This window comes from Leptodactylus fuscus, chromosome 5 (assembly GCF_031893055.1).
Source record: "Leptodactylus fuscus isolate aLepFus1 chromosome 5, aLepFus1.hap2, whole genome shotgun sequence".
Lineage (NCBI taxonomy): Eukaryota > Metazoa > Chordata > Amphibia > Anura > Leptodactylidae > Leptodactylus > Leptodactylus fuscus.
The window spans coordinates 94,799,085-94,820,538 of record NC_134269.1 but is presented as its reverse complement, the minus strand read 5'-3'; the positions used below and the strand labels follow the sequence as shown (position 1 = coordinate 94,820,538).

At 40.1% G+C, this 21,454-nt stretch overlaps 1 protein-coding gene across 3 annotated transcripts in view; it reads left to right on the top strand.

The window, feature by feature from the left end:
- The window catches only part of DAPK2 (death associated protein kinase 2), a 56,660-nt gene that overhangs the window by 11,332 nt on the left and 23,874 nt on the right, over positions 1-21,454 (top strand). For all 3 annotated transcript variants that reach the window (XM_075273842.1, XM_075273840.1, XM_075273841.1), the window contains exons 3-7: positions 11,607-11,828; positions 16,308-16,446; positions 17,962-18,091; positions 19,471-19,519; positions 19,617-19,643. In XM_075273842.1, coding sequence (XP_075129943.1) covers positions 11,607-11,828; positions 16,308-16,446; positions 17,962-18,091; positions 19,471-19,519; positions 19,617-19,643 — 567 coding nt within the window. The remainder of the gene's footprint in view (positions 1-11,606; positions 11,829-16,307; positions 16,447-17,961; positions 18,092-19,470; positions 19,520-19,616; positions 19,644-21,454) is intronic.

Below are 21,454 nucleotides of genomic sequence, written 5' to 3'. Positions count from 1 at the left end.
TGGATAAGCTTTATTACTGATAAATAAAGCCCCCCAAAACTCTGATGTTTTTCTTTGCAGAGCCCTGTGGGGTGCTGGAATTCTGTGCTCTCTTGCTCTTCTGTAGCCACTTCAGATTGGAGTGATGTCACTGCTGTACACCTGCCATAGGTCTATAGGGTAGAGCAGAGTCGGCGAGATTTGGAGTATCAGCATGGGAGACAGAGGAAGAAGAATTCTGTTTCCCCTGCTGTGCTCTTCAAAAGTAATAGCTGGGGCTTCAGGAAATTTATTAGTAATACTTCTTGTATGTTGCAGGGAATGCATTGGTAAGCTTAAATGATCAATCTTATTCAGACGCACAAAGATTTATTGAAATCACTGAACATAGACTTTTATTGTCATTTAAGTAGTAGTCTACAGAAAGCCAATTTGAATAGGTTGTCTGTGATTTTTAGAAATTAGCCCATTTTCCCTGCGTGTAGACAATTTTCTTAAGTTTTAGAGCAGGGGTCTTCAAACTGCGGCCCACCAAGCACTTCTGTCTGGCCCTGCCGACAACGCCGGCAGGCGTGCATTTATAATGAAGCTCCTGGGGAGATCGGGCCAGGCCATGGAGGGCACTTCACTTTACCTATTGGAGGGCACCGCTCCCGATGTCTGTGTCGACCTGCTCTGCCTCCGGCCCACTGTTTAAAAAGTTTGAGGACCCCTGTTTTAGAGTATGGTCTGGTATGCAAGATATAAAAAACTGAAAAGCTATTCAGAGAGTTGTCCAGGATTAGAAAAACATGTCTTCTCTTTCCAAAACCAGTGTTACATATAGCCATGGGTTGTGTGTTTGTCGTCATCTCAGCTAATTAAAAGTAAATTAGGTTCAGTGGCAGTACCACAAACAACATGTGGACAAGTGTGTTGCTGTTTTCGGATGAAGAGCATATTTTTCAAATTTGGGATAACCCCTTTAAAATGTTTTATAGAGATGTATAGAATTTTTTTTGCTTAAATAAATTGTACTTGAAAATAACTGAAACTGTAATATGCTTTCTAGTAGTCTGCAGGCTCAATTGAAGTGTTCAAAAGCCTTCTTAGGGCGAGGGGGTTGCAGCTGCAGTTTGTTACCATGAGAGAATATGGGGGAATAGAGAGAGAAAGCAATGGGGAGAGACATGTTCTGGCACTGGCTTAAAGGGTTATGTAAAGCAGTTTTCTGTGGTTAAATTTTACATTTATTTAATAGATAACTCCAAGCATAACACCTTTTTTATTTTGAATCATTTGAAGTATAGCTTTCGTAGCGCCAGTTATAAAACCACTAGCACACATGAATATAAGAAACTTTGTAATCTTATTAAGGAAATAACTTCACTCCGTCTCTTTATTTACATAAAGCCAGCATAGGTATACAGGTCACATGCAGAATTCTATGAAAAGGGGAGAGGTAGAGGGAAGCTTTTAACTGATTTATCAGTGTCAGGAGAACTTCCCTACTCGCAGAGTGTAGCAGTGACACCTACTATTGTGCCTTTTCCTTTCCCTTCTCATCTCTATAGACTATCATGTGAAAAGCAACTGAGCTGGATAGATATATGGAGAAGGAAACATACTTCATAAAGGGGCTCTGTCATTGGGAAAAGTCATTTTTAGCTTAGTACATACTTGCATAGCCTTTAGAAAGGCTATTTTACACATACCCATGTCCTATTTGCTATTCTCTATTTGTATGACAGCAGAGAGGCTGCTGATGACTCATCTCTCTGCTCTCATACACATGGAGAATAGCAGACGGTGCATACAGATACTTCCGGAGTGCATGGAGAAGGCTAATTAGCATATGAATAAAGATGGACTTATTCAAAAACTACTGAGGCAATTTATATACAAAAGGTAGGTGTGGAATAATCTTTCTAAAGGCTATGCAAGTATGTGCTCAGTTAAAAATGACTTTTCCCAATGATAGAGCCCCTTTAAATAAGTTTATTCTATTCACCTGTACTGTTAATTTGATAAAAGTTGCTTTACCAATGCATGTACTCATTTACAAATGTTGCATAGTCTAGGTTACTATAGTTATATCATTGTTACATACAATGATGCCTCCTGATGTTCTTTTGATTCCTTCTTACAACAACCACCTAATGTTTTCAGTACCAGTGTAAAGATGAAACTTTTAATAGACTGGTTCTTACAAGCTGACTTACACAATAGGGGGAATCACTCTGCCACCTGTTTGCAACATGATTTGGGCGATGAGACTATGCAACTGAGCATGTGTGACCACCAGCACCTAGGCACAATAGGTGGACATTGTGAAAGGAAATCCTATGTACTCAGAGGGGTGCCCTAACAAGTAAATAGCAGCAATATCTAGACATAAGAGTATTATTTTTAAATGACCCCAACTGAGGCATTCTGTTTTGTTTGATCTAAGAGGAATGTAATATAGAATTATGGACCAGCTTTCTTGATGAAGCTATCATACATGCTGATATCTGCAGATCTTGGTTCTAAAGTTGAAGCTGAAGCGTGTAATAGGTGGCCATGTTGAGTTGGCTAGAGTGAGAGAAGCTCTTGGCTCCCCACTTTGGCTTGTTGTTGGTGATTTCAGTAGGAGGATCATCCATATCACTTGATAGGAAATGTAGACAGGAAAGGTTGTAGAAGAAAGAATGAAAGAGGTGTCAACTGGGGATGAAAATAGTCTTGAATAGGGTGGTAATGGCAATAAACTGACAAATGAATTGCTGTTACGTCACATCTTTTATTCTAGTGACTGTGCGATGCTTAGTGTGTATAACAAATTGCTCATGACGTGGGACAGGTTTTTTTATTTGGAATAATTTGCAGAAGGACCCTGAATTACAGCAGACATTGAGTTTGCTAGACAAGAGATGAGAAAAGCTGATGTCATGGTGACAGGGAGAATAGTTGGAAGAATGTGCTAGATGACAGGATAATTTACTATGTAACAGGAGGTGATCTAGAGCTAAATGTCAGATGTGACCCGCATTCTGCCACCTGCAGGTTAACAAATGGCAAATTGTTGGATTTTTCCCTCATTTTGTGTCTAGCGTATTTTTTTTTATTAATATATAATGCAAAATTGAATAGAAGCAAATTGGTTTATGGCAATTAAATGGATTGAAAGTTTCACTTCTGGATGTAAATATTTCATACAGCAAGCAGTTTAGGTTCTCTGGTACATTCTTATCATTCTCATTCCCTATGGAATGATATTCTGATTTTCTTACCTGACTGAAAACATTTTGTGTTATTGGAAGTATTGTACATAAGATGGTAGAACAGGGTCTGTTTAACCAAAATGCCCTTTGATTTTTTCACAAAGTTCTATTATTTAAGTGGTTTATGAAATTCCACTTTTGTTTGAGAATTTCATGTGAAATATAGAATGAAATATATATGTATGCATTCAAAAGACTGTGACTCATTAAATGTTCCTGCATAGTCATACTTACAAGATGTCCTTCAACTATTCTCAAACCTGTAATAAAGACTAAGAATACATTTCAAGCCAGGACTTCACAGGGACTAAATGGGCACAATTATTTCAGATTTGCCTAGAGACAGTTATGACACAGGCAAAAGCTGAAAATGTCAACCACAGCTAAATTATATTACTGGTCTGGGAGAAACTTAGGACCTGAAATACTAACTTAATAATCTTTTTCTGGTAGATAATAAAGTTTTGAAAGGTATTTGATTTTAGACTTAACATACTTTTTTTAAAATCTTTTGCTTAATACCTTCTCTCTCTTTGCAGCACCATTCTGTCGCACAGAGTGTATAGTTAAATGGAGAGTATCATTGGAAAAAGTCACTTTTAACGTTGGAATAGCCTTTAAAAAGGCTACTTTAGTCCTACCTTTAGTTTTTTGATTATCCCTGCTGTTTCTTCATCAGTTCAATTTCTTCTCCTATGGTAATGAGCATCACGGAGCACCAAAAGCGTCCCCCCAGTGCTCCGAGCACCATCCTGCTTTGTCCCCCACATCATACATGTCTCCTGATGCCGCACAGTACCTATCTCAGGCATGTGCAATCAGCTCTGCCACTGTGGATTCGGGCAAAGCCAAGTGCTCTTTTATGGACAGTTAGACCACCGCAAAATGGCCGCTCGGACATGCAGAGCCGACTGCACATGTCTGAGCGGCCATTATGTGGTGGTCTAACTGAGCATACAAGCGTACTGCACTCGCATGCTCAGTTAGACCTCCACAAAATGGCTGCTTGGACATGCGCAGTCGACTCTTCATATCCAAGCAGCCATTTTCATACAACAAGCAATTGATTTAATGCTCAGTGCTATAATAGTACTATACAGTTCTGTAGCAGATAAAGTTACTCTGCCCGCTGCTGTGTATTATACAACTGGAACTTGGGACTAGCTGCAGGAATCCAAAAAGGATCCGATTCTGGCAGTCGAACCCCTCAGATGTTGTAATTAATTGCAATCCTGGCATCTGAGTAGTTAGGGGGCAAGAACATTCCTCAGTCATTCTCCCCAAGCGGATTCCCTGAGCAGAATACCGAACACAGATGTCAACCGGGCCTAATACAGAAGTTTTGTAGTATATTGTACAGGGGAACAAGCAATTGAGGTCCAAGTCAAAAAGAAAAGTTTAAACAGTTAAAAATAATAATTATTTAAAAATAAATAATAAAAAGTAAAAATAAATAATGTCTAATAAAAATAAACAGACATCTTCGAAAATGTTGTGTGTGTATAAATCCACTCTATCCAAAAATAACATTGCTTATACCTTACAGTAAATGTTTTAAAAACAGCAATGTGCAAATATGTGTTTTGGTTGCCTTACCTCCCCAGAAATAGCAATAAAAAGTGATGAAAAAACCCAAAACTTGCCCTGCAAAATAGAGCCAAAATGCTAAAATTACAACTTGTCCAGCAAAGAATAAGCCATCACATGACTATGTCAGCAGAAAAATTAAAAAGTTATGAATTTTGGAGAACTGAAATGGAAAATATTCCCAAGCGTTAAAGGGGTTGTATCCCATCACAAGGATCCTATCTATACTGCTTGTTAATGTGAATGTAAGACTTTTCCTAAATACATTGCTTCAGCAAAGCTGCTTTGTTTGTCCACTATCTTACTTTATTCATTTTCTTCTGACACAGCCCTTGACTTATCTGGTCATAAGTCAAGTGATATATCTGCTGTTCGGAGGGAGGAGGGGCTAAGTGCAGGGAGCGAGCCTGGAGTGTGGGGGGGGAGTAGTTTACCCTTTGGGGAGAAGGGGCCGCCAATACAGACCCGGCATCCGCTGTAATAGAGAGGCGGATGCCGGGGACGGTTAGACGCCAGCACAGATGCCTGCAACATCGCTATGCTTCTGCCCTGCATGATGCCAGCAGCGGCAGGAGCGATGCTGCTATTCCGGGCAGGGGGGAGGGGGGGGGGGTGCGGAGGAGCGGAATAACAGCATCGCTTCTGCTGCTGCTGGCTTCATGCAGAGCATGAGCATAGTGATGTTGCAGGTATCTGTGCCGGCGTCTACACTCCCCGGCATCCGCCTCTCTATTACAGCAGATGTCGGGTCTGTATTCACATATGCAAAGCCAAGCGGCGAGATGCAGCTGGCCCTGCGTGCATGCTCATAGACCAGTCTAGCCTTCACAATGCGAATACAGACCCGGCATCTGCTGTAATAGAGAGAGGCAGATGCCGGGTCTGTATTCGCATTGTGAAGGCTAGACTGGTCTATGAGCGCGCACGCAGGGCCAGTGGCATCTCGCTGCTTGGCTTTGCATATGTAACCCCGCCCACCAATGACGCAACAAAGCCAGAAGAAAGAAGAATTTACAGCAACGAAGACTGGTGAGTATGCGACGTGGGAATACCCCTTTAAGTCCCAAACTACTTTGCATCCCTAAAGGAGTGATTTACTATACAAAATGTACAAGAATTCTGTTGTAATCTGCACCAAAGAAAGGCCTAAAAATGTCTTGAGCCATCTTTACCAAGTGTTCTAGAAACTTTCTTTAAGACATGTACAAAAAAGGGGCATGGCTTAGTGGGAAAAAGGGCAAGACTTCACTGAAAGTTGGCATGGCTTTAGTTGTGACTTCATGTGCCAAAAAATTGGCCAAATTATTTTCTTGTGTAAACTAAGCCAAGATGTAATGTCAGACTAGACAGTCTAATAATGTGACGGATTTATAGAACAGCAGTAGACACATTGATAAAACTTTCATATGTAAAGGTAGTCCGTCAGTGGTGAATTGGTTATAAACTAATTCACAGTACCTTATAAAAGTGATTCTACAGTTTCCAAATATGGAGCCTCATTTTTATGTAAATCATCGTTTTATTCATATGTAAATGAGGTGGAAAGTGCATTGCACTGAGACTGAAGGCCAGGCAGGCTAAGGCACCACGCCAAAGCACTTTTTATCTAATTTGCATATAAATAAAACAGTCATTTACAAAAAATTGGAGCTCCAAAGCTAAATAACAGAGACATATTTGGAAATTGTAGACTCACCTCCTATCTTGTTAAAACAACTGATCCTTGTGGATGTTGGGGAGATGATCCTGTATGGCAGCCACTAACTCCTCCACGCCACAATGCTCCCTACGCTTTGAGTCCTTGTGTGACAAAAATGCATCACAAGTGTGTTTGTACTTTAGACCTTTAAGTTAGCATTAGTAAATATGTCCCAGTGTTACTTTTACATATTTGAATAGTCTCTAAGGAAATGTTTATCCGACCTTCCAGCAATTTTAGAAATATCAAGATTATATAGATCACTTCATCTGTAAGAGCTCATGCACGATGCTTGCACACACTCCCTGTGTATGAAGATACTAATTATTTACGTAGGACTTGTATTAAATTGATGGCATACACAGGTGACCCTATGCCAGTCTTCTGAGCTCCATACCAGCAATACAGTTGTGTGTATGAACCTGAATGCTCAGTCTTTGTACTTCATAAGTGCACAGGCCTTGTGCTGTGTATATCTGCAGCACTAATTATTTAGACACATGATAACCTCTACATACTCATAGTGTGTTGCTCACATTCTTCTCATAGCATTGCTACTATATTAAGATTCCCATAAGCCTTTTAGGATCTAGAAGGTGCTTTCTAGCGTAACAAGTTAGTCTTCATGTCAGCACTCCATGGGATGAGAGTGCGCAGTCTCTTTCACCTAATTGGATCTGAACAACTTGTTATTTTTTATTGGCAGTGGTATGACATGTAGCCTTGTTTCACAAGATAAAGGGCCTCCATCTGGCAGCCGTCTAGAAACAAACTGGACACAAAGATATGTAAATAGCCTAATGCCAGATAGAAAAGAGGTCATTGACAAAGAGTAAAGTATGTAGGGTACAACAGAGACACCTGAATCACAGTGAAAATACGTCATTTATCATTCTACAAACAATCTGCCAGTTATAGATTTTAGTGCATTGGAATTTTCTCCACTAAAGGCTGGCAGAGTTGCACACCTATTAATATGTTTGTAGAGATAAGCTATGCATTTTAGCACACCTTTTTATAATCATGTGTACATACTGTAAATTATAATTGTATAGATGGAACTTACTAACATCATAATGTGCTTGTTAAAGAGAACCTACCAGCACCACTTCTTTGTGTGCTGTAATAGGTGTCACTCCACTGATTCCAGCACAGTTGGAATGTTTTCTCTTGCGGTCACATTCTTATATTATCAGTGCCATTAGTTTTGGTGCTTGTCCAGTGGGTGGTCTCAAGAAGTAGAAGGAAAGAGGCATGTTTGGTACAGTCCTATCAGAGGTGGTCAGTGCCAGAACCCAGAGCCCACTCCTGCTGAAAACCACCCATCTGACAGTAGACAACCTAGTTGGCATATCAGGCCAAGCTGGGATAATGTGGATGAAGTAAGATGGGGTATTGTGAACTGGGGAGATTTATGACTATCACTGAGGGTCCTTATGGTTGACCTATAAAGGGACATTATGGGAGGAACTACAGAGCATTATAAGAGGGGTACACTGTGGCAGTTTGTGGAGCCACACTATGACTGGCGCTATAGACAGCTCGGCTTCTCCACTAACCTGACAGAATTAGTGCTCATTTACGTTACAATTTTCCAAGTAGCAGCAGTAAAGAGTGCGACCAGATGTAGAAAGAAAGCAATATTGTCACTGTATGTGAAACTTTTGTTTTGTCTTGTCATTATATGACTATAAATCCAAAGTCCAGGGTTCTTTTAGATTATGTCCTTTCTGACTAATGAAGGAAGTGAATGAAGTCACAAAACACCACCTCAGAGACTTGAATAAAGCCTCAATGATAGATCACTGAAGATGGCAAAGAATTCAGTGCCTAGTCTAGTTTAGTTATGGACAGAAGTAAGCACTGTGTCATAAAATAGAAAAGAAATATTCACGCCACAGACTAGTCTGCCATTTCTGTCTGATCAGTATGGTTCAAAGTTTGGGTCTTATATGGGATCAGATTTAGTTTTCAATATCACTACTCCCAAGTGCAACATGTTTATTCACTTGTTCTAGGTTAGATAGTTATGGCACATCATAGGTTTTTTTAGCAGCATGGGGAAAACCCCTTTAATATCACATTTATATGGCATTAATATATACTAGTATGCAGTGGCGTAACTAGGAATGGCGGGGCCCTGTGGCGAACTTTTGACATGCCCCCCCCCCCCCCCAACACCGACGCCGAAGAACTCGACCGACCCCCTCCTCCGCACTCTATTATGTCCCTTAGTAAGCCCTACACACAGTATTATGTCCATTAGTGTCCCCTGCACACAGTATTATCCCCCATAGTGGCCCCTGCACACAGTATTATGTCCCTTAGTGGCCCCTGCACACAGTATTATCCCCCATAGTGGCCCCTGCACACAGTATTATGTCCATTAGTGGCCCCTGCTCACAGTATTATGTCCCTTAGTAAGCCCTACACACAGTATTATGTCCATTAGTGTCCCCTGCACACAGTATTATCCCCAATAGTGGCCACTGCACACAGTATTATCCCCCATAGTGGCCCCTGCACACAGTATTATGTCCCACTCTGGGGTCTGAATACTTTTCAGACCCCAGAGTATAATAATCGGAGACCCGGGGGAATAAAAACATAATAAAATTACCTGTCCCCCAGCTCCTACGCTTTTTTCTCCGCTGCTGTCCTTCTTCTATGACGTCGGACGTCACATGACCCGGGAAGCAGGAAGGAGGCCTGGCAGGATCGTGGAGAGGTAAGTAACAGTGTTTTTTACGTTCCCTTACCTCTCCCAGGCCTCCGATCATTATACTCGGGGTTCTGCAAAGACCCTCGAGTATAATGATAGTATTTGTGGGGCCTGCGGTGTCACTTACAGATCCCGGCCCAGCCAGGATCGGCAAGTAAATAGGGCCGTAATGGCCTATTAAAAAACAAACAAACAAAAAAAACGCAGTGGTAGCGGCTGTCACCGGGCCTCCTAATGGCCCAGGCCCTGTGGCAGCTGCCTCCGCTGCCTCTATGGTAGTTACGCCCCTGCTAGTATGTGCGGGGTTGTAATCATTGACCCTGTTGCCCTTTACTTAGAAGTATGGACCAATGAATTGGACATGGAAGAATTTTCAGGTTTTTCAATAGGAAAATGGCTCTTGACACTTAACTTTTTGGATATTAAAAAAAGAAAATTGGAAGAATTGGTCCCTGAAGATTGTACAGTCTACATTAAATAAAACATGGAACAAAGTAGGTCAGTTGCATAACCTGCATAGTAATAGTCTGTGTCTGCTGAGCTTGTGCTGAAGATTTAATGAACATTGGCATGGAAGTCATTTCATCCTGCAGTCTAAAGAGATTCTGAATAGATTGCCAGAAAGATTTCTATACTAGTATGGGGGTATTTCTATAACGGGACGAGGGAGAAAGATGATTCCTTTTCGTATAACATGATGAGAACCCGTCAGGAAGTGCATTGCATAACATGTAAGTAAATTGTTGGTAATGCACTTAAAAGGTTTGTACGGGCCTCCTCTTCTGCCTGATCTGACATTGGTTATGGAGAGGTTGGTTTGCCAAATGGGTCCCATGTACGATACGTATTGGATGTTGGTTGGTTACCTAGGGAACCCGAATACCTAGCGTCCAGTCGCACCATTCTATGTCTGATGTTAGGTCAGGTCTGGTGCAAGATTTTGCCTGGAATTGGACTTTGATTTGAATGCTTGAAATACTATTATGGCCGTAGGAAGATAATAAGACATTTAAATAACGTGTCAAATTTCTGTCAATAATACCTGAAGTCATATTGCTGTCACTACCTGAAAGATTACTCTGAATATTTTACTATAAGTGAATTACTAAATATCACGTGACTAAACCGTATATGCTCCTGTTACTATTCTGCTGCTTAAAATACTGATTTTAATTCTTGCAGTTTTATCTGCCTTTTCTAAAACATATACCTTGCTAAGTGTTACAAAAAGAGGAATTTTTGGATGGCTTCTATTTAGATAAAAAGGCCACAACTCTCTGGTTGTTTTGCCAGTAACAGTTATATAGTGACTACTGGCTCTTATTCAGCCATATGCTGCCATATTTGTCTCACAATAGCTTATTTCCCAGAATGTCCCTGCTTTCATAGACTGTAGAATAGCTATTCAACAAGTGTTTTCAATGCCATTTGGATTCATGGAACATCTTCGAATTGACACCTTATATTCTAAGTTCTATTCTATGTTTTGCTGTATTCAAGGAGTATATTTAAATATGAACAAAAGGTGTTCAACATATGTCTTGTTGTATCCATATTATTAGATCAGCCACATCATAGTCCCAAAAATGGTACTTTTGTCTAAGTATTACCTTCTTTACTGCAGTGTCGATGATCTTATTCTGTCCTCCAAGAAAATAGTATATGTGTTTTAATAACATTGTAGGAAATGGGTGAGGAATGAAATTGTTATTTTTTTACTTTTTTGGCATATGTTAAAGGAATAAATTTTTAATTCCTTGTTACTTAAAAAAAACATCAAAAAAGTTTTAGCCTTCCCGCTACTTCATGTTTGTCCACAAACTTTATTGAGGCCAACCAGTTTTTTCGGCTTGTACTTACAGTATAGACTTGCACTTGCAGCAGTAGTCACTATCTTCTTTAGTCTTGGAGATATAACTATGAATAATTGTATAGCTGTTACTGTTACTGTGACGTGGATAGTGAACTCGTGCTTGCTGTATGTTGACACACCTGACTAGTTGTGCAGACTATACAAAGAAATATTTTGGTGAATAATGTGTTATTGGAGAACAGGGCAGCTCATGATGTCACTTTATAGCAGTCATAAAAAACAAACAGATTGTACCTTGTTTCACCACAGCTTAGGAGTGTGAACTGATAAGGCTGAATAATATCTGATCAGCCATATGGAAGCAGCTCAATGCATAAAACCATGTAGACATGAGTCACATATTGTTTAGACCCTATAATAAAATATGACGTTGTATTTTAGGTCATGAATTCTGGGTCTTATATAACCCTCATAATTGCCTTTTTTTGTATGTCTGACAGAGTACTGATATTTTATTTCTGATTCTTTATAGTTTTCAACAAGAACACTTTTTTTTGTTTTCAGTGGACAGTTTGCCATTGTAAAAAGATGCAAAGAGAAGAAGTCTGGAGTAGATTATGCTGCCAAATTTATCAAGAAAAGACAAAGTCGTGCCAGTCGTAGAGGAGTGACACGGGAAGAGATAGAACGTGAAGTCGACATCCTACGGGATATTCAACATCCTAATATCATCACTCTGCAGGATGTGTATGAGAACAAGACCGATGTAGTCCTCATCCTTGAGCTGTGAGTCTCTAAGAGAGGATACATTTTTTATGGTAGACTGGAAGCAAAATGTAATAAATTTCTGGGACTTAAGTATTTCTTACCTATGCACAGGATAGGTCATCAATATCCAATCAGTGTGTGTCCCACACCCAGCACCCCCATCACTTAGCTTATTAAAGCGCAGCACTCAAGTAAGTGCCAGTTCTGCTTCACATGTCAGTGACATCACATTCACTGGTCACATGGCCCTCTTAAATGCAGTCCTTGTCAAGTGAATGGGGCTGAGCTGCAATACTAATTACAGCTGCTATACAATGTATGATGTTGTGTAGAGGTATAACTTGAAGCTGCTGGGACACAGTGCAAAATCCTGGTACTTTACAGAATAGCAAATTTATATGGTTCCCTATCATGCCATGTTAGGGGATAATATAAATTTGCTAGTCTCTATCATACAGGTCCTTCCACCATCAATGACTGTACTTTTTAAAATAGTGGCATATTTTATGTGGCAGGAGGACATTTGGAGCCCCTTCAAGGTCCAGGGCCCTGTAGTGACTGTTACCACTGCACCCTATATGGTTACTTCACTGGTGCTGTGCTTGACAAGCTGTAAACTTGAAGGAATGAACGTCACACTTGAATTGTGCAAAATAGAATACTTGTTTATTCACACAGAGTGGTAGAGTTTTTTCGGTATAGCAATACCTTCTTCAGACTCTTAACAAAAGACGTGAATAGTACGTGATGGCAGTCATCAAACATTCCTAGTATTATTTATACCTACAGCGGACCCTGGTCGGGGTCGGAAACGGGCGGAGTTTAGGCTGTTACCTTACTGTTTGATGACTGCCATCATGTACTATTCACGTCTTTTGTTAAGAGTCTGAAGAAGGTATTGCTATACCGAAAAACTCTACCTATCTGTGTGAATAAACATGTATTCTATTTTGCACAATTCAAGTGTGACGTTCATTCCTTCAAGTATACTACGGGTCGGGACCCTACATCCACACACCAGGAATCTCCTACTGCATCCCTCTATATGACAAGCAGTAAAGAGTCTGACTACTACAGCGGATTTAAGCAGCTTGATTGGCTGCCAGTTGTCAGACTCCCACTGATCTGATGTAGATGACCTATCATAATCCCTGAAAACCTCTGTAATCAATAATTGATTGTGTAGTCAGTAGCAATAATGGGACTGGTAATGCCAGTTTTATAAAAGGGTTAATTATGTTTAGCTACAGAATAGGTGATGCCATTGTCTACTTTACAAAGTACTGTATGATAAAAATTGTGGGAAAGCAACTCTTGTCACCATAAGGAATATTAATGTTCAAATGACGGAAGCATCAAATGTAGACACAGGAAAATCTGGACAACTCATATTCCAGAAGGAAATGAAACATCTCTTCCTTCCTTCAACTTCCTTCTCATCCTTATATGTGAAATCTTTCACATAGTAACGTTTAGCCACTAAGGTGGTGTCCTGTTACCATTATTTTCTATATACTATACTATAAGCAGCTACTAAAGTCAAGTATATCACGTAGCAGACAGGTTTATCTTGATATTCCCGTATTGTAAATGGTTATGAAGCACTGCTATGTACAGTACATATTTATTTAAAGTAGTTTGATAAGTAAGACCTTTTGCTAACCATCCTACCCCCATCTGGGTGCTGCTGAATTCCCCCTCCCCATCATGATCTGTACTGTCATTGAAGTCCTGATGCAGGAGAGTGGCAGTGCTTGTAGGAGATTCTCTTTAAAAGAATATTAAAGACGATAATGTATACAGTTAGATCCAGAAATATTTGGACAGTGACAAAAGTTTGACATTTTATCTGTTTACCAAAACATTTTCAAGATACAGTTCTATAATCATCATATAAAGTGCAGACTCAGATTTTTATTTTTGGGTATTCACACCCTAATTGGAGGAAGGAATTAAGAATTACAGCTCTCTTATATGCAGCTGCCTCTTTGTCAAAGGACCAAAGGTAATTGGACAATTATCTCAAAAGCTATTTAATGGGTTGCATGGGCTATTCCCTCATGAACCCAACATCAATTAAGCAGGTAAAAGGTTGGTTGGAAGAAGAAATTATGAAGAAGTCTTGGAACAGCTCACGATCCAAAGCACACTACATCCTCTGTAAAACATGGTGGGGGCTGTGTGATGACATGGGCAAGCATGGCTTCCAATGGCACTGGGTCATTAGTATTTATTGATGATGTGACAGAACACAGAAGCAGCCAAATGATTTCTGAAGTGTATAGGGATATACTTTGTGATCACATTCAAACAAATGTAACAAGGCTGGACGGTGCTTCACAGTACAATGAACAATGAGACCAAAACATACGGAGAAAGCAACCCAAGAGTTTTATAAGGCAAAGAAATGTAATATACGGCAATGGTTGAGTCAGTCACCAGATCTCAACCGATTAAGCATGCTTTTCACTTGCTTAGGGCAAAACTTAAGGTAGAAAGACCCACAAACCAGCAACAACTGAAGACAGCAGCAGTAAAGCATCACAATGGAGGAAATCCAGCGTTTGGTGATGTCCATGGGTTTCAGAATTCAGACAGTCATTACCTGTAAAGGATTCTCTACAAAGTATTAAAAATGAACATTTTCTTTATGGCAATGTTAATTTGTCCAATTACTTTTCAACCCCTGACACTAGGTTCATACTAGCGCTGTGCTCTCCGTCGATTGGGTCCTGCAGGAAACCTGAACAACGGAGAGAGCCAGAATAGTAATACCCATGGAGAGTGGCGGACCCCATTCACTATACTGGAGCCTGCTGGGTGTCCGCCAGGTTTATGTTGTTTCAAAACTGAAAGCGGCGGAGAAAAAAGTCACAGTCGGTTTCTGTGACTAGTAGAAACTCCGGCATAGATATGAAGCCAGCCTGAAATGGGGAGTCTTTGTAGGAAAATGGTTGCAATTCCTAAACATTTCAAAGGAGATTTTTGTTCAACCCCTTGCATTAAACCTGAAAGTATAAACTTCAATTGCCTCTCAGTTGTTTCATTATAAATCCAATGTGGTAGCCGCGGAGCCCAAATCATGAAGATTGTGTCCAGATATTTCTAGACCTAATTGTAAATATTAGCACATATCGAAAAATTTTGTGTGGATTTATACTTATACATTTACTGTCTGATTATATTTCACAGCACCTCTTTACAGCCCAAATATTTTATAACATCCTTCCTATCCAACTCTACACTCTTACTTAGCATCATTGTTTAAATGCTTTTCTACCTTGTCTTGTGTACATAGGGGACCTATAAAGTAGGGGATTAGCACATTACCTCTGTAGTTTAGATAAGCCGGTAACATATTGTGCAGTGTAACATATGACTTACAGACATTCTGTATCTAGTATGTGGTTCACCAAACGGATATTGCACGCTTTAACTTCCTCTACCTCTAAAATTGTAGTTTCTCTAACGAGGACCTGTCAGATCTCCTGAAATGCTAAAGTATTACCCATGAAATTACAATTCTGGAGCATCTTTTCTTATAACTGTGCAGTTTTGCGCTGTTCTTCTGTTATTCCTCCTACTAAATCATGAATACATTGACAGCTGGGTGTTACCTTTTGGGGGTAACAAACTCTCTACACACTGTACAAAGTCTAAGGCTAAGTGAAACGTAGCTAAAAAAGATGCAGCAAAAACACATTGAGTATTTTTTCTGTAGCATTTTTTTTGTGCATTTTCCTCTGCATTTTTTGCCCATATTAAATTTATAAGGAAAATACTTGTGATTCTGAGGGTAAAATTAACTTGTTGCAATCATGGTTTTTTGCCCCACCGCTTTTCACAGAAAGTCCACCTTCTGCTCTATTATACCTATAGGGAAACCACTGGCATTTCCATTGTTATAACTGACATGCTGCAATTGCCAAAGCTGCAAAGGTTTGGGAAAACGCAGCGTTTCCACTGCGCATATTTTTCTTCAATGTGTGGATGGGAGTTGCGAATCACATGCCCACTTTGGGGGGAAAAAATCGCAACGCGGACTCTGTGAACTTTCTGTTTAAAGTGCTGCGGGAAGAACCACAATGCATTCACACCACGGTTGTTCCCGCAGCGCTTTTGCGCAGAGTGTCCAGTCCGTGGGGCCTTAGCCTTAGGCAGCTTTAGTGTTGCATATTTTACTGCAGGTTTTTTGAGCCAAAGTCAGCAGTGAAAAGGAATGGAAAATATAGGAAGGAGTTAGATATTTCCCTTCTGTTAAATCCACTCCTGACTTTGGCTCAAAAAATAATGCTACAAGATTTAACGCTGCATATCCACAACTTGGGCTCTAAGCCTAAATACTTCACTTTCACAGTTCTTGAGTCTTGTATCTTTTTTTTACTGGGGAAGAGACTACTGAATTATAATGTAGTGTGGAGTGTATACCTATAGAGTTTATACTTATTAGCTGTCTTGTAGAGGTCATCCACCTGATTTTGTCTTCTGTCTGGTTAGCGTTTCAGGGGGAGAACTTTTCGATTTCCTTGCTCAGAAAGAGTCACTGAGTGAAGAAGAGGCTACTAGGTTTATCAAACAGATCTTAGAAGGTGTGAATTACCTTCATATGCGCAAGATTGCACACTTTGACTTAAAGGTATTTACTGAATATTATAAATATTGTATGTGGTTGCTTTTTGACCGTTGCTATTTTATTCAGCTCAATTAGGTCTTGTATGCGCAGTGCACTTATTGCATACATCATTATAGCCAAAAAGGAAGAAAGACATTAAAAAGTATCTTTCACCACCTCCACCAACTCCAATTGTGTCCATTATTTAATAGGAACCACTCCACTAGTTCTGATGCATTTGGAATGTTTTCTCTAGCCCTTACATTTTCTGAGTAATCACTTCTGTTAGTTTCAGTACCCAATATGCTATTTAATCTATGGCCCCACATAGCAGGGACTGTAGAACATCACAGCCAAGCTGCATCATTTATGCCACGTGGGATCCAGTCTTAGGCTCTCTGCTGTGAGGTGGCAATTCCTGGGCTGTCTGTTCCCCCCATACTCCAGGCGATATTAACTGCACAGTGGAGACAAGAGACAAATTCTAACTGCGCTGGAATCGGTGGAGCAGCCCATGTTGAACTATGAATAGCGTTGCAGCTGATGAAAGGTGCAACCTGTGATAGGTCCTCTTTAGTTCCAAAGTTCCAAAGTTGTTTATTGAAATAAAACAAAAGAACAGAATACAAAACAAGTAGCATGACAATCGTAACGTCAGTAGAAATAGTAAGACATGGTAAGTAGGTATATGAGAGAAATATGCAGATAATGAGGTAAGACCTGTCATTAAAGTAAGAAAAGGATAAGGTTGCAAGGGCATAAAAAACAATATTGAGCCCAGTACGGAAGGGGGAAAACAAGTAGCGCCAAAGTGTAAGAAAGTGTGTGGGGGTAGAGCAGGGGTGAACCCACCTTGCTCGCCGCCCGAGGCGGACAACAGGGGGAGGGGGCGGAGCGGAGGGGTGGTGTGAAGGGGGCGGAGCGAAGGTGGCGTGGTTTAGTGGCGTTAGCAGGCAGGGAGAGGACCTGCTCTCTGCGTGAGGGGAGGCCGCTGGAGCAGCGCTGCTGCAGCGGCCTCCTCAATCCACCGCTCGGTGACGGTGGACTGGCTTAGATAAGCAAAAATGCCGCCCTCCCCGGGGCACTGGCATAGCGCCGCCTAAAGCGGTCGCCTCAGGTCGCCTCATGGGAGGTGCAGCGCTGGGGTAAAGGTTTGTCTGGGGAGGAGATGGATATATGGTAGCACACCCAAGCCGGGAACCAATTTCTAGCTGAAGACAGTATGGCAGACCTGGGACGTTAGACCTGTTAATCCTGGGTGACCACGTTATCAAAGTGTGTGCGGGTGTCATAGTTGGTGGCATTCATTAATTTTTTTTGTGGAGCATTATGGTAAAGATTCGTCTAATGACATCAATCAGTAAGAGAGAAAGTTGCTCTTTAACTGGAATTCTTCTTGTTTAAATGAGATCCCGTTTATTGATTTTTAGCTATAGAAAAATTCTACAAACAAAGACATAAGAGGTACTCCTTCAGAGGTACTTCTGCCTCACAAGGGGATATCACAGTGCCACGTAACATGAGTATTTTCTTTTTCAGCCAGAAAACATTATGCTGTTGGATAAAACAATTGCTGTTCCCCATATAAAGCTTATTGACTTCGGCCTGGCACATAAAATTGAAGACGGGGTGGAGTTTAAGAATATTTTTGGCACCCCAGAATTTGTAGGTATGTAAAATAAACACTGTATTTTTTTTAAATCATTTAGGCTGTATTTAGGCTGTTAGAAATACATTACCACAGGGGTTTTTCCACTTCATGACTGCATGTCCATATGTTTGCAGAAAGAGCAATTGTCTATGTTTTAGAATTGTAAGTGGTATAGTGTTCTCCATTCCCTGATTTTAGGAGCATCTAGACAAGGCTATTGTTGGCCGGACACATGAGAATGCATCATGATCGACGGTGTAAACAGCAGCCTACTAAGATATTTTCCCATGTAAATAAGTGAAGACTAGGCCCCTGTCCTTTAATTCTTTGCCTGAATGCAGGGTTCAAGCAGAAAGGTGTGGGATCCTCATAATAAAAATAGGTGCCAATTCAGAGGTAAACTGTTCCTTTCAGACATTGTGACATATCCGGAAAGGATCCTGAAAAGAGAGACTTCTATTACACTGTGTGAACAATGCCATTACTTGATTTACAGTGGTATTGTATGGTGTTCTGTCATGCATAGTGATTTTTTTTGGCACATTTAATGACATACTGTATTTGCTGTGGGTGGTCAGTATCATTCTACCATTGCACTGAGGATGAATTCTGTATTATGTTCATGTGTAATGAGGTTTTTAAAGTACCAATCAAAATGTACAGTACAAGATTAAGGAATGGAAATGTATACATTAGGTTTACAGCAGCATAACAACTTTATGTCTACACACTGTAGCTTAAAGTACTTTTTTCATAGTCTAAACACTGGAAAATATAAAGAAAATACTTAGCGTTATAATCCATTTAAAATTAAAATCCTGGTTGGATTAAAGGAAGCATCCAAGCCTACACCATGTGAATAAGGATAAAAAACAATGATGCAGTTTTTCACAGAAGCAAGTCTAAGACTATTTTCTGGGATGACTCTATCTGTTGTAAACTAGCACCACATACAGTATAATCCCAGTTTTAAAATGTCATATAGTCAAATACAGTTGCCCTCTACCATTGTACAGGTAATACAACAGGCTAAGAATCCAATCCGTACCAATAGCTTCAGAAATTATATGGCATTCCTATCCAGCTGATGATAACTGTTTTTTCTTTTGCTGGATCCTTAGTTATTATTAGTCCCTCTCACTATACAGCATGTGAGGGGAATGCACAGGACCGTAGCAGAGCACCACTTTCAAGTAATATCAGATCAGTTTCATTATACTCACGTATATAAAAGACTGCGCTGGTAAATAAAAGATATCATCTAATTCTGTCCTTGGTGCTTAATTTTAGTATGTAGGACAGGATGTCTTCCTTGAACAGTAACAATGTTTCTAATGTCTTGAAGCAATTGTTCTTTCTATTTGGATTTCAAATAATTTTGTACATTAACATTTCAGCTCCTGAAATAGTCAATTATGAACCACTAGGACTTGCTGTAGATATGTGGTAAGTTTTTCTTTTTATATATGTATGTATAAAGAAATATATAAGACAAAAAGTGACCTTGACCTTTAACACTGAGGGTTCTGTTTCTCTGTTTTAGGAGCATTGGTGTGATCACCTACATATTGTGAGTATCAATTTTTGGTTTGATTAATTTGTAAATTTATTGACCTAGCATAAAAGAGCAGTAAAATCAAAGAGTTGAGGGAAACTACATTGGGTGGCCCAGGAAACTGTAAAGGAAGTCAATAGTAACTCAAGGTTTATTGCTGACAGACATTCTTCTCTAAGGGCAAGTGTCACCAGGAGCCATCAGTGACATCTACCAGGCAGCTCTTTGACCCTTAACTTGTTGGTAGACGGGAAACAAGAGACAATATAAATGAATTCTGTTTCCGGACTTTGTACAAATCAGAGAATCCTGAGTGTCTGGTTTCTGAAAGTACCTGATGGAACTTCCTCTAATGTTAAGTTAGCGTCAGATCAACAAATAAAGCAAATGATTGTTGAGAACTGTAACTAGTACTTTTGTCTGATATTCTGAGGGTTATTTTTTATATTTGAATACATTTGTACACAAACAGGAAATGGTTTTAATGGTCGGTAACTTTTTAGACAACTTAGTCTCATTTAATATAGCATTTGATTCTGAAATTATAATGCACTTTTATTAAAAACTATTGTAAATTTCTGCCTGAGAAACCTCTCTAATGTTCCTGCCACTAGGTCTCTCCCTTCTAGCTAATTTTCAGTTCACTCCCTGTTACTAGAGCAGTCGCGTCCATAGATGCAAGACGGCTTCACAGTAAGTGGTGGGAGAGGTTCTTTTCTCCCTTCACATAGTGAATTCAGATGGGAGGGGCTGATTTTCCTTACAGCCTCTACACACGTCTGCAAACTGACTATTCTGCATATCTCACAGCTAGAAAAGTCTTCAATGTGCTCATACTTCTGTTTGCTTGTGTGATATTATTCAAAGATCAAAATCAGCTTTCCTGACTACACACAGATTGCATCTTGCCTACATGTATTTGTGCTATATTTGCAGTTCAGTATTCCTGGATCTCCTATAATATATTTCCTTGGGCTTTTGCTATTTTACAGTTACACCTGGCAGAATAACGCTAGATTCACAGTAGTGTTCGCTTAGCTCCATCCCAAATTCTGTTTAAGGCTAAGGCAGTGCAGTGCTTTTTACAGAAAGTCCACAGAAGTTTCTGCTTCAGACTTTCTCTTTTCATTATACCTATAGGGAAATCACCAGCATTTCTGCAGGTGTAATTGACTTATTGCGATTTCCAAAACAACAACGGTTTTGGAAATCACAGTGTGTCCGCTGTGTGTATTATTCTGCAAAGTGGGGACGGAGTTTGCTAGAATCCCATCCACTTTCCTGTGACCGTAAAACGCCATGTTGGGCCCCATCCTCAATTAGTGGAGAGAAAGGTTCGGCAAGAAGGAAACTAGGCAGAAACCTGTCAGACCCCATAGTCTAATGGGTCTGCGGGTTTCTGCGTGTAACCACTTTTTAAGTGGATAGGGTTTCCAAACGCTATTGTGAACCTAGTGTCACATATAAACAAACCAGTAGTAGTTATAATCGATCAGGGAGGGGACAGACTGCCACTTATTGTCTACTGCCCTGCCTCAGAGACAAATGTAAAATGTGCTGCAGCCATAATGGAAATATTAGCAGTAGAAAAAACTGACACCATGTATGAAGGTTTACACAATTATAGAACAGACTGTTAGGGGATAAAGTCATTTGTATTGATCATTTACCAATGGACACGTCCATTGATGCAGGAGCTGGTCAGAAACTCAGCCTTGGTTTTCGTATTGAGGATGGGTTATCAAGCAGAGACACTACATACATGAGAAGATAATCTGGCCACAATAAGGAAATCGTGGCCGGGTTTCGGAGTATAGAAAGCTCCT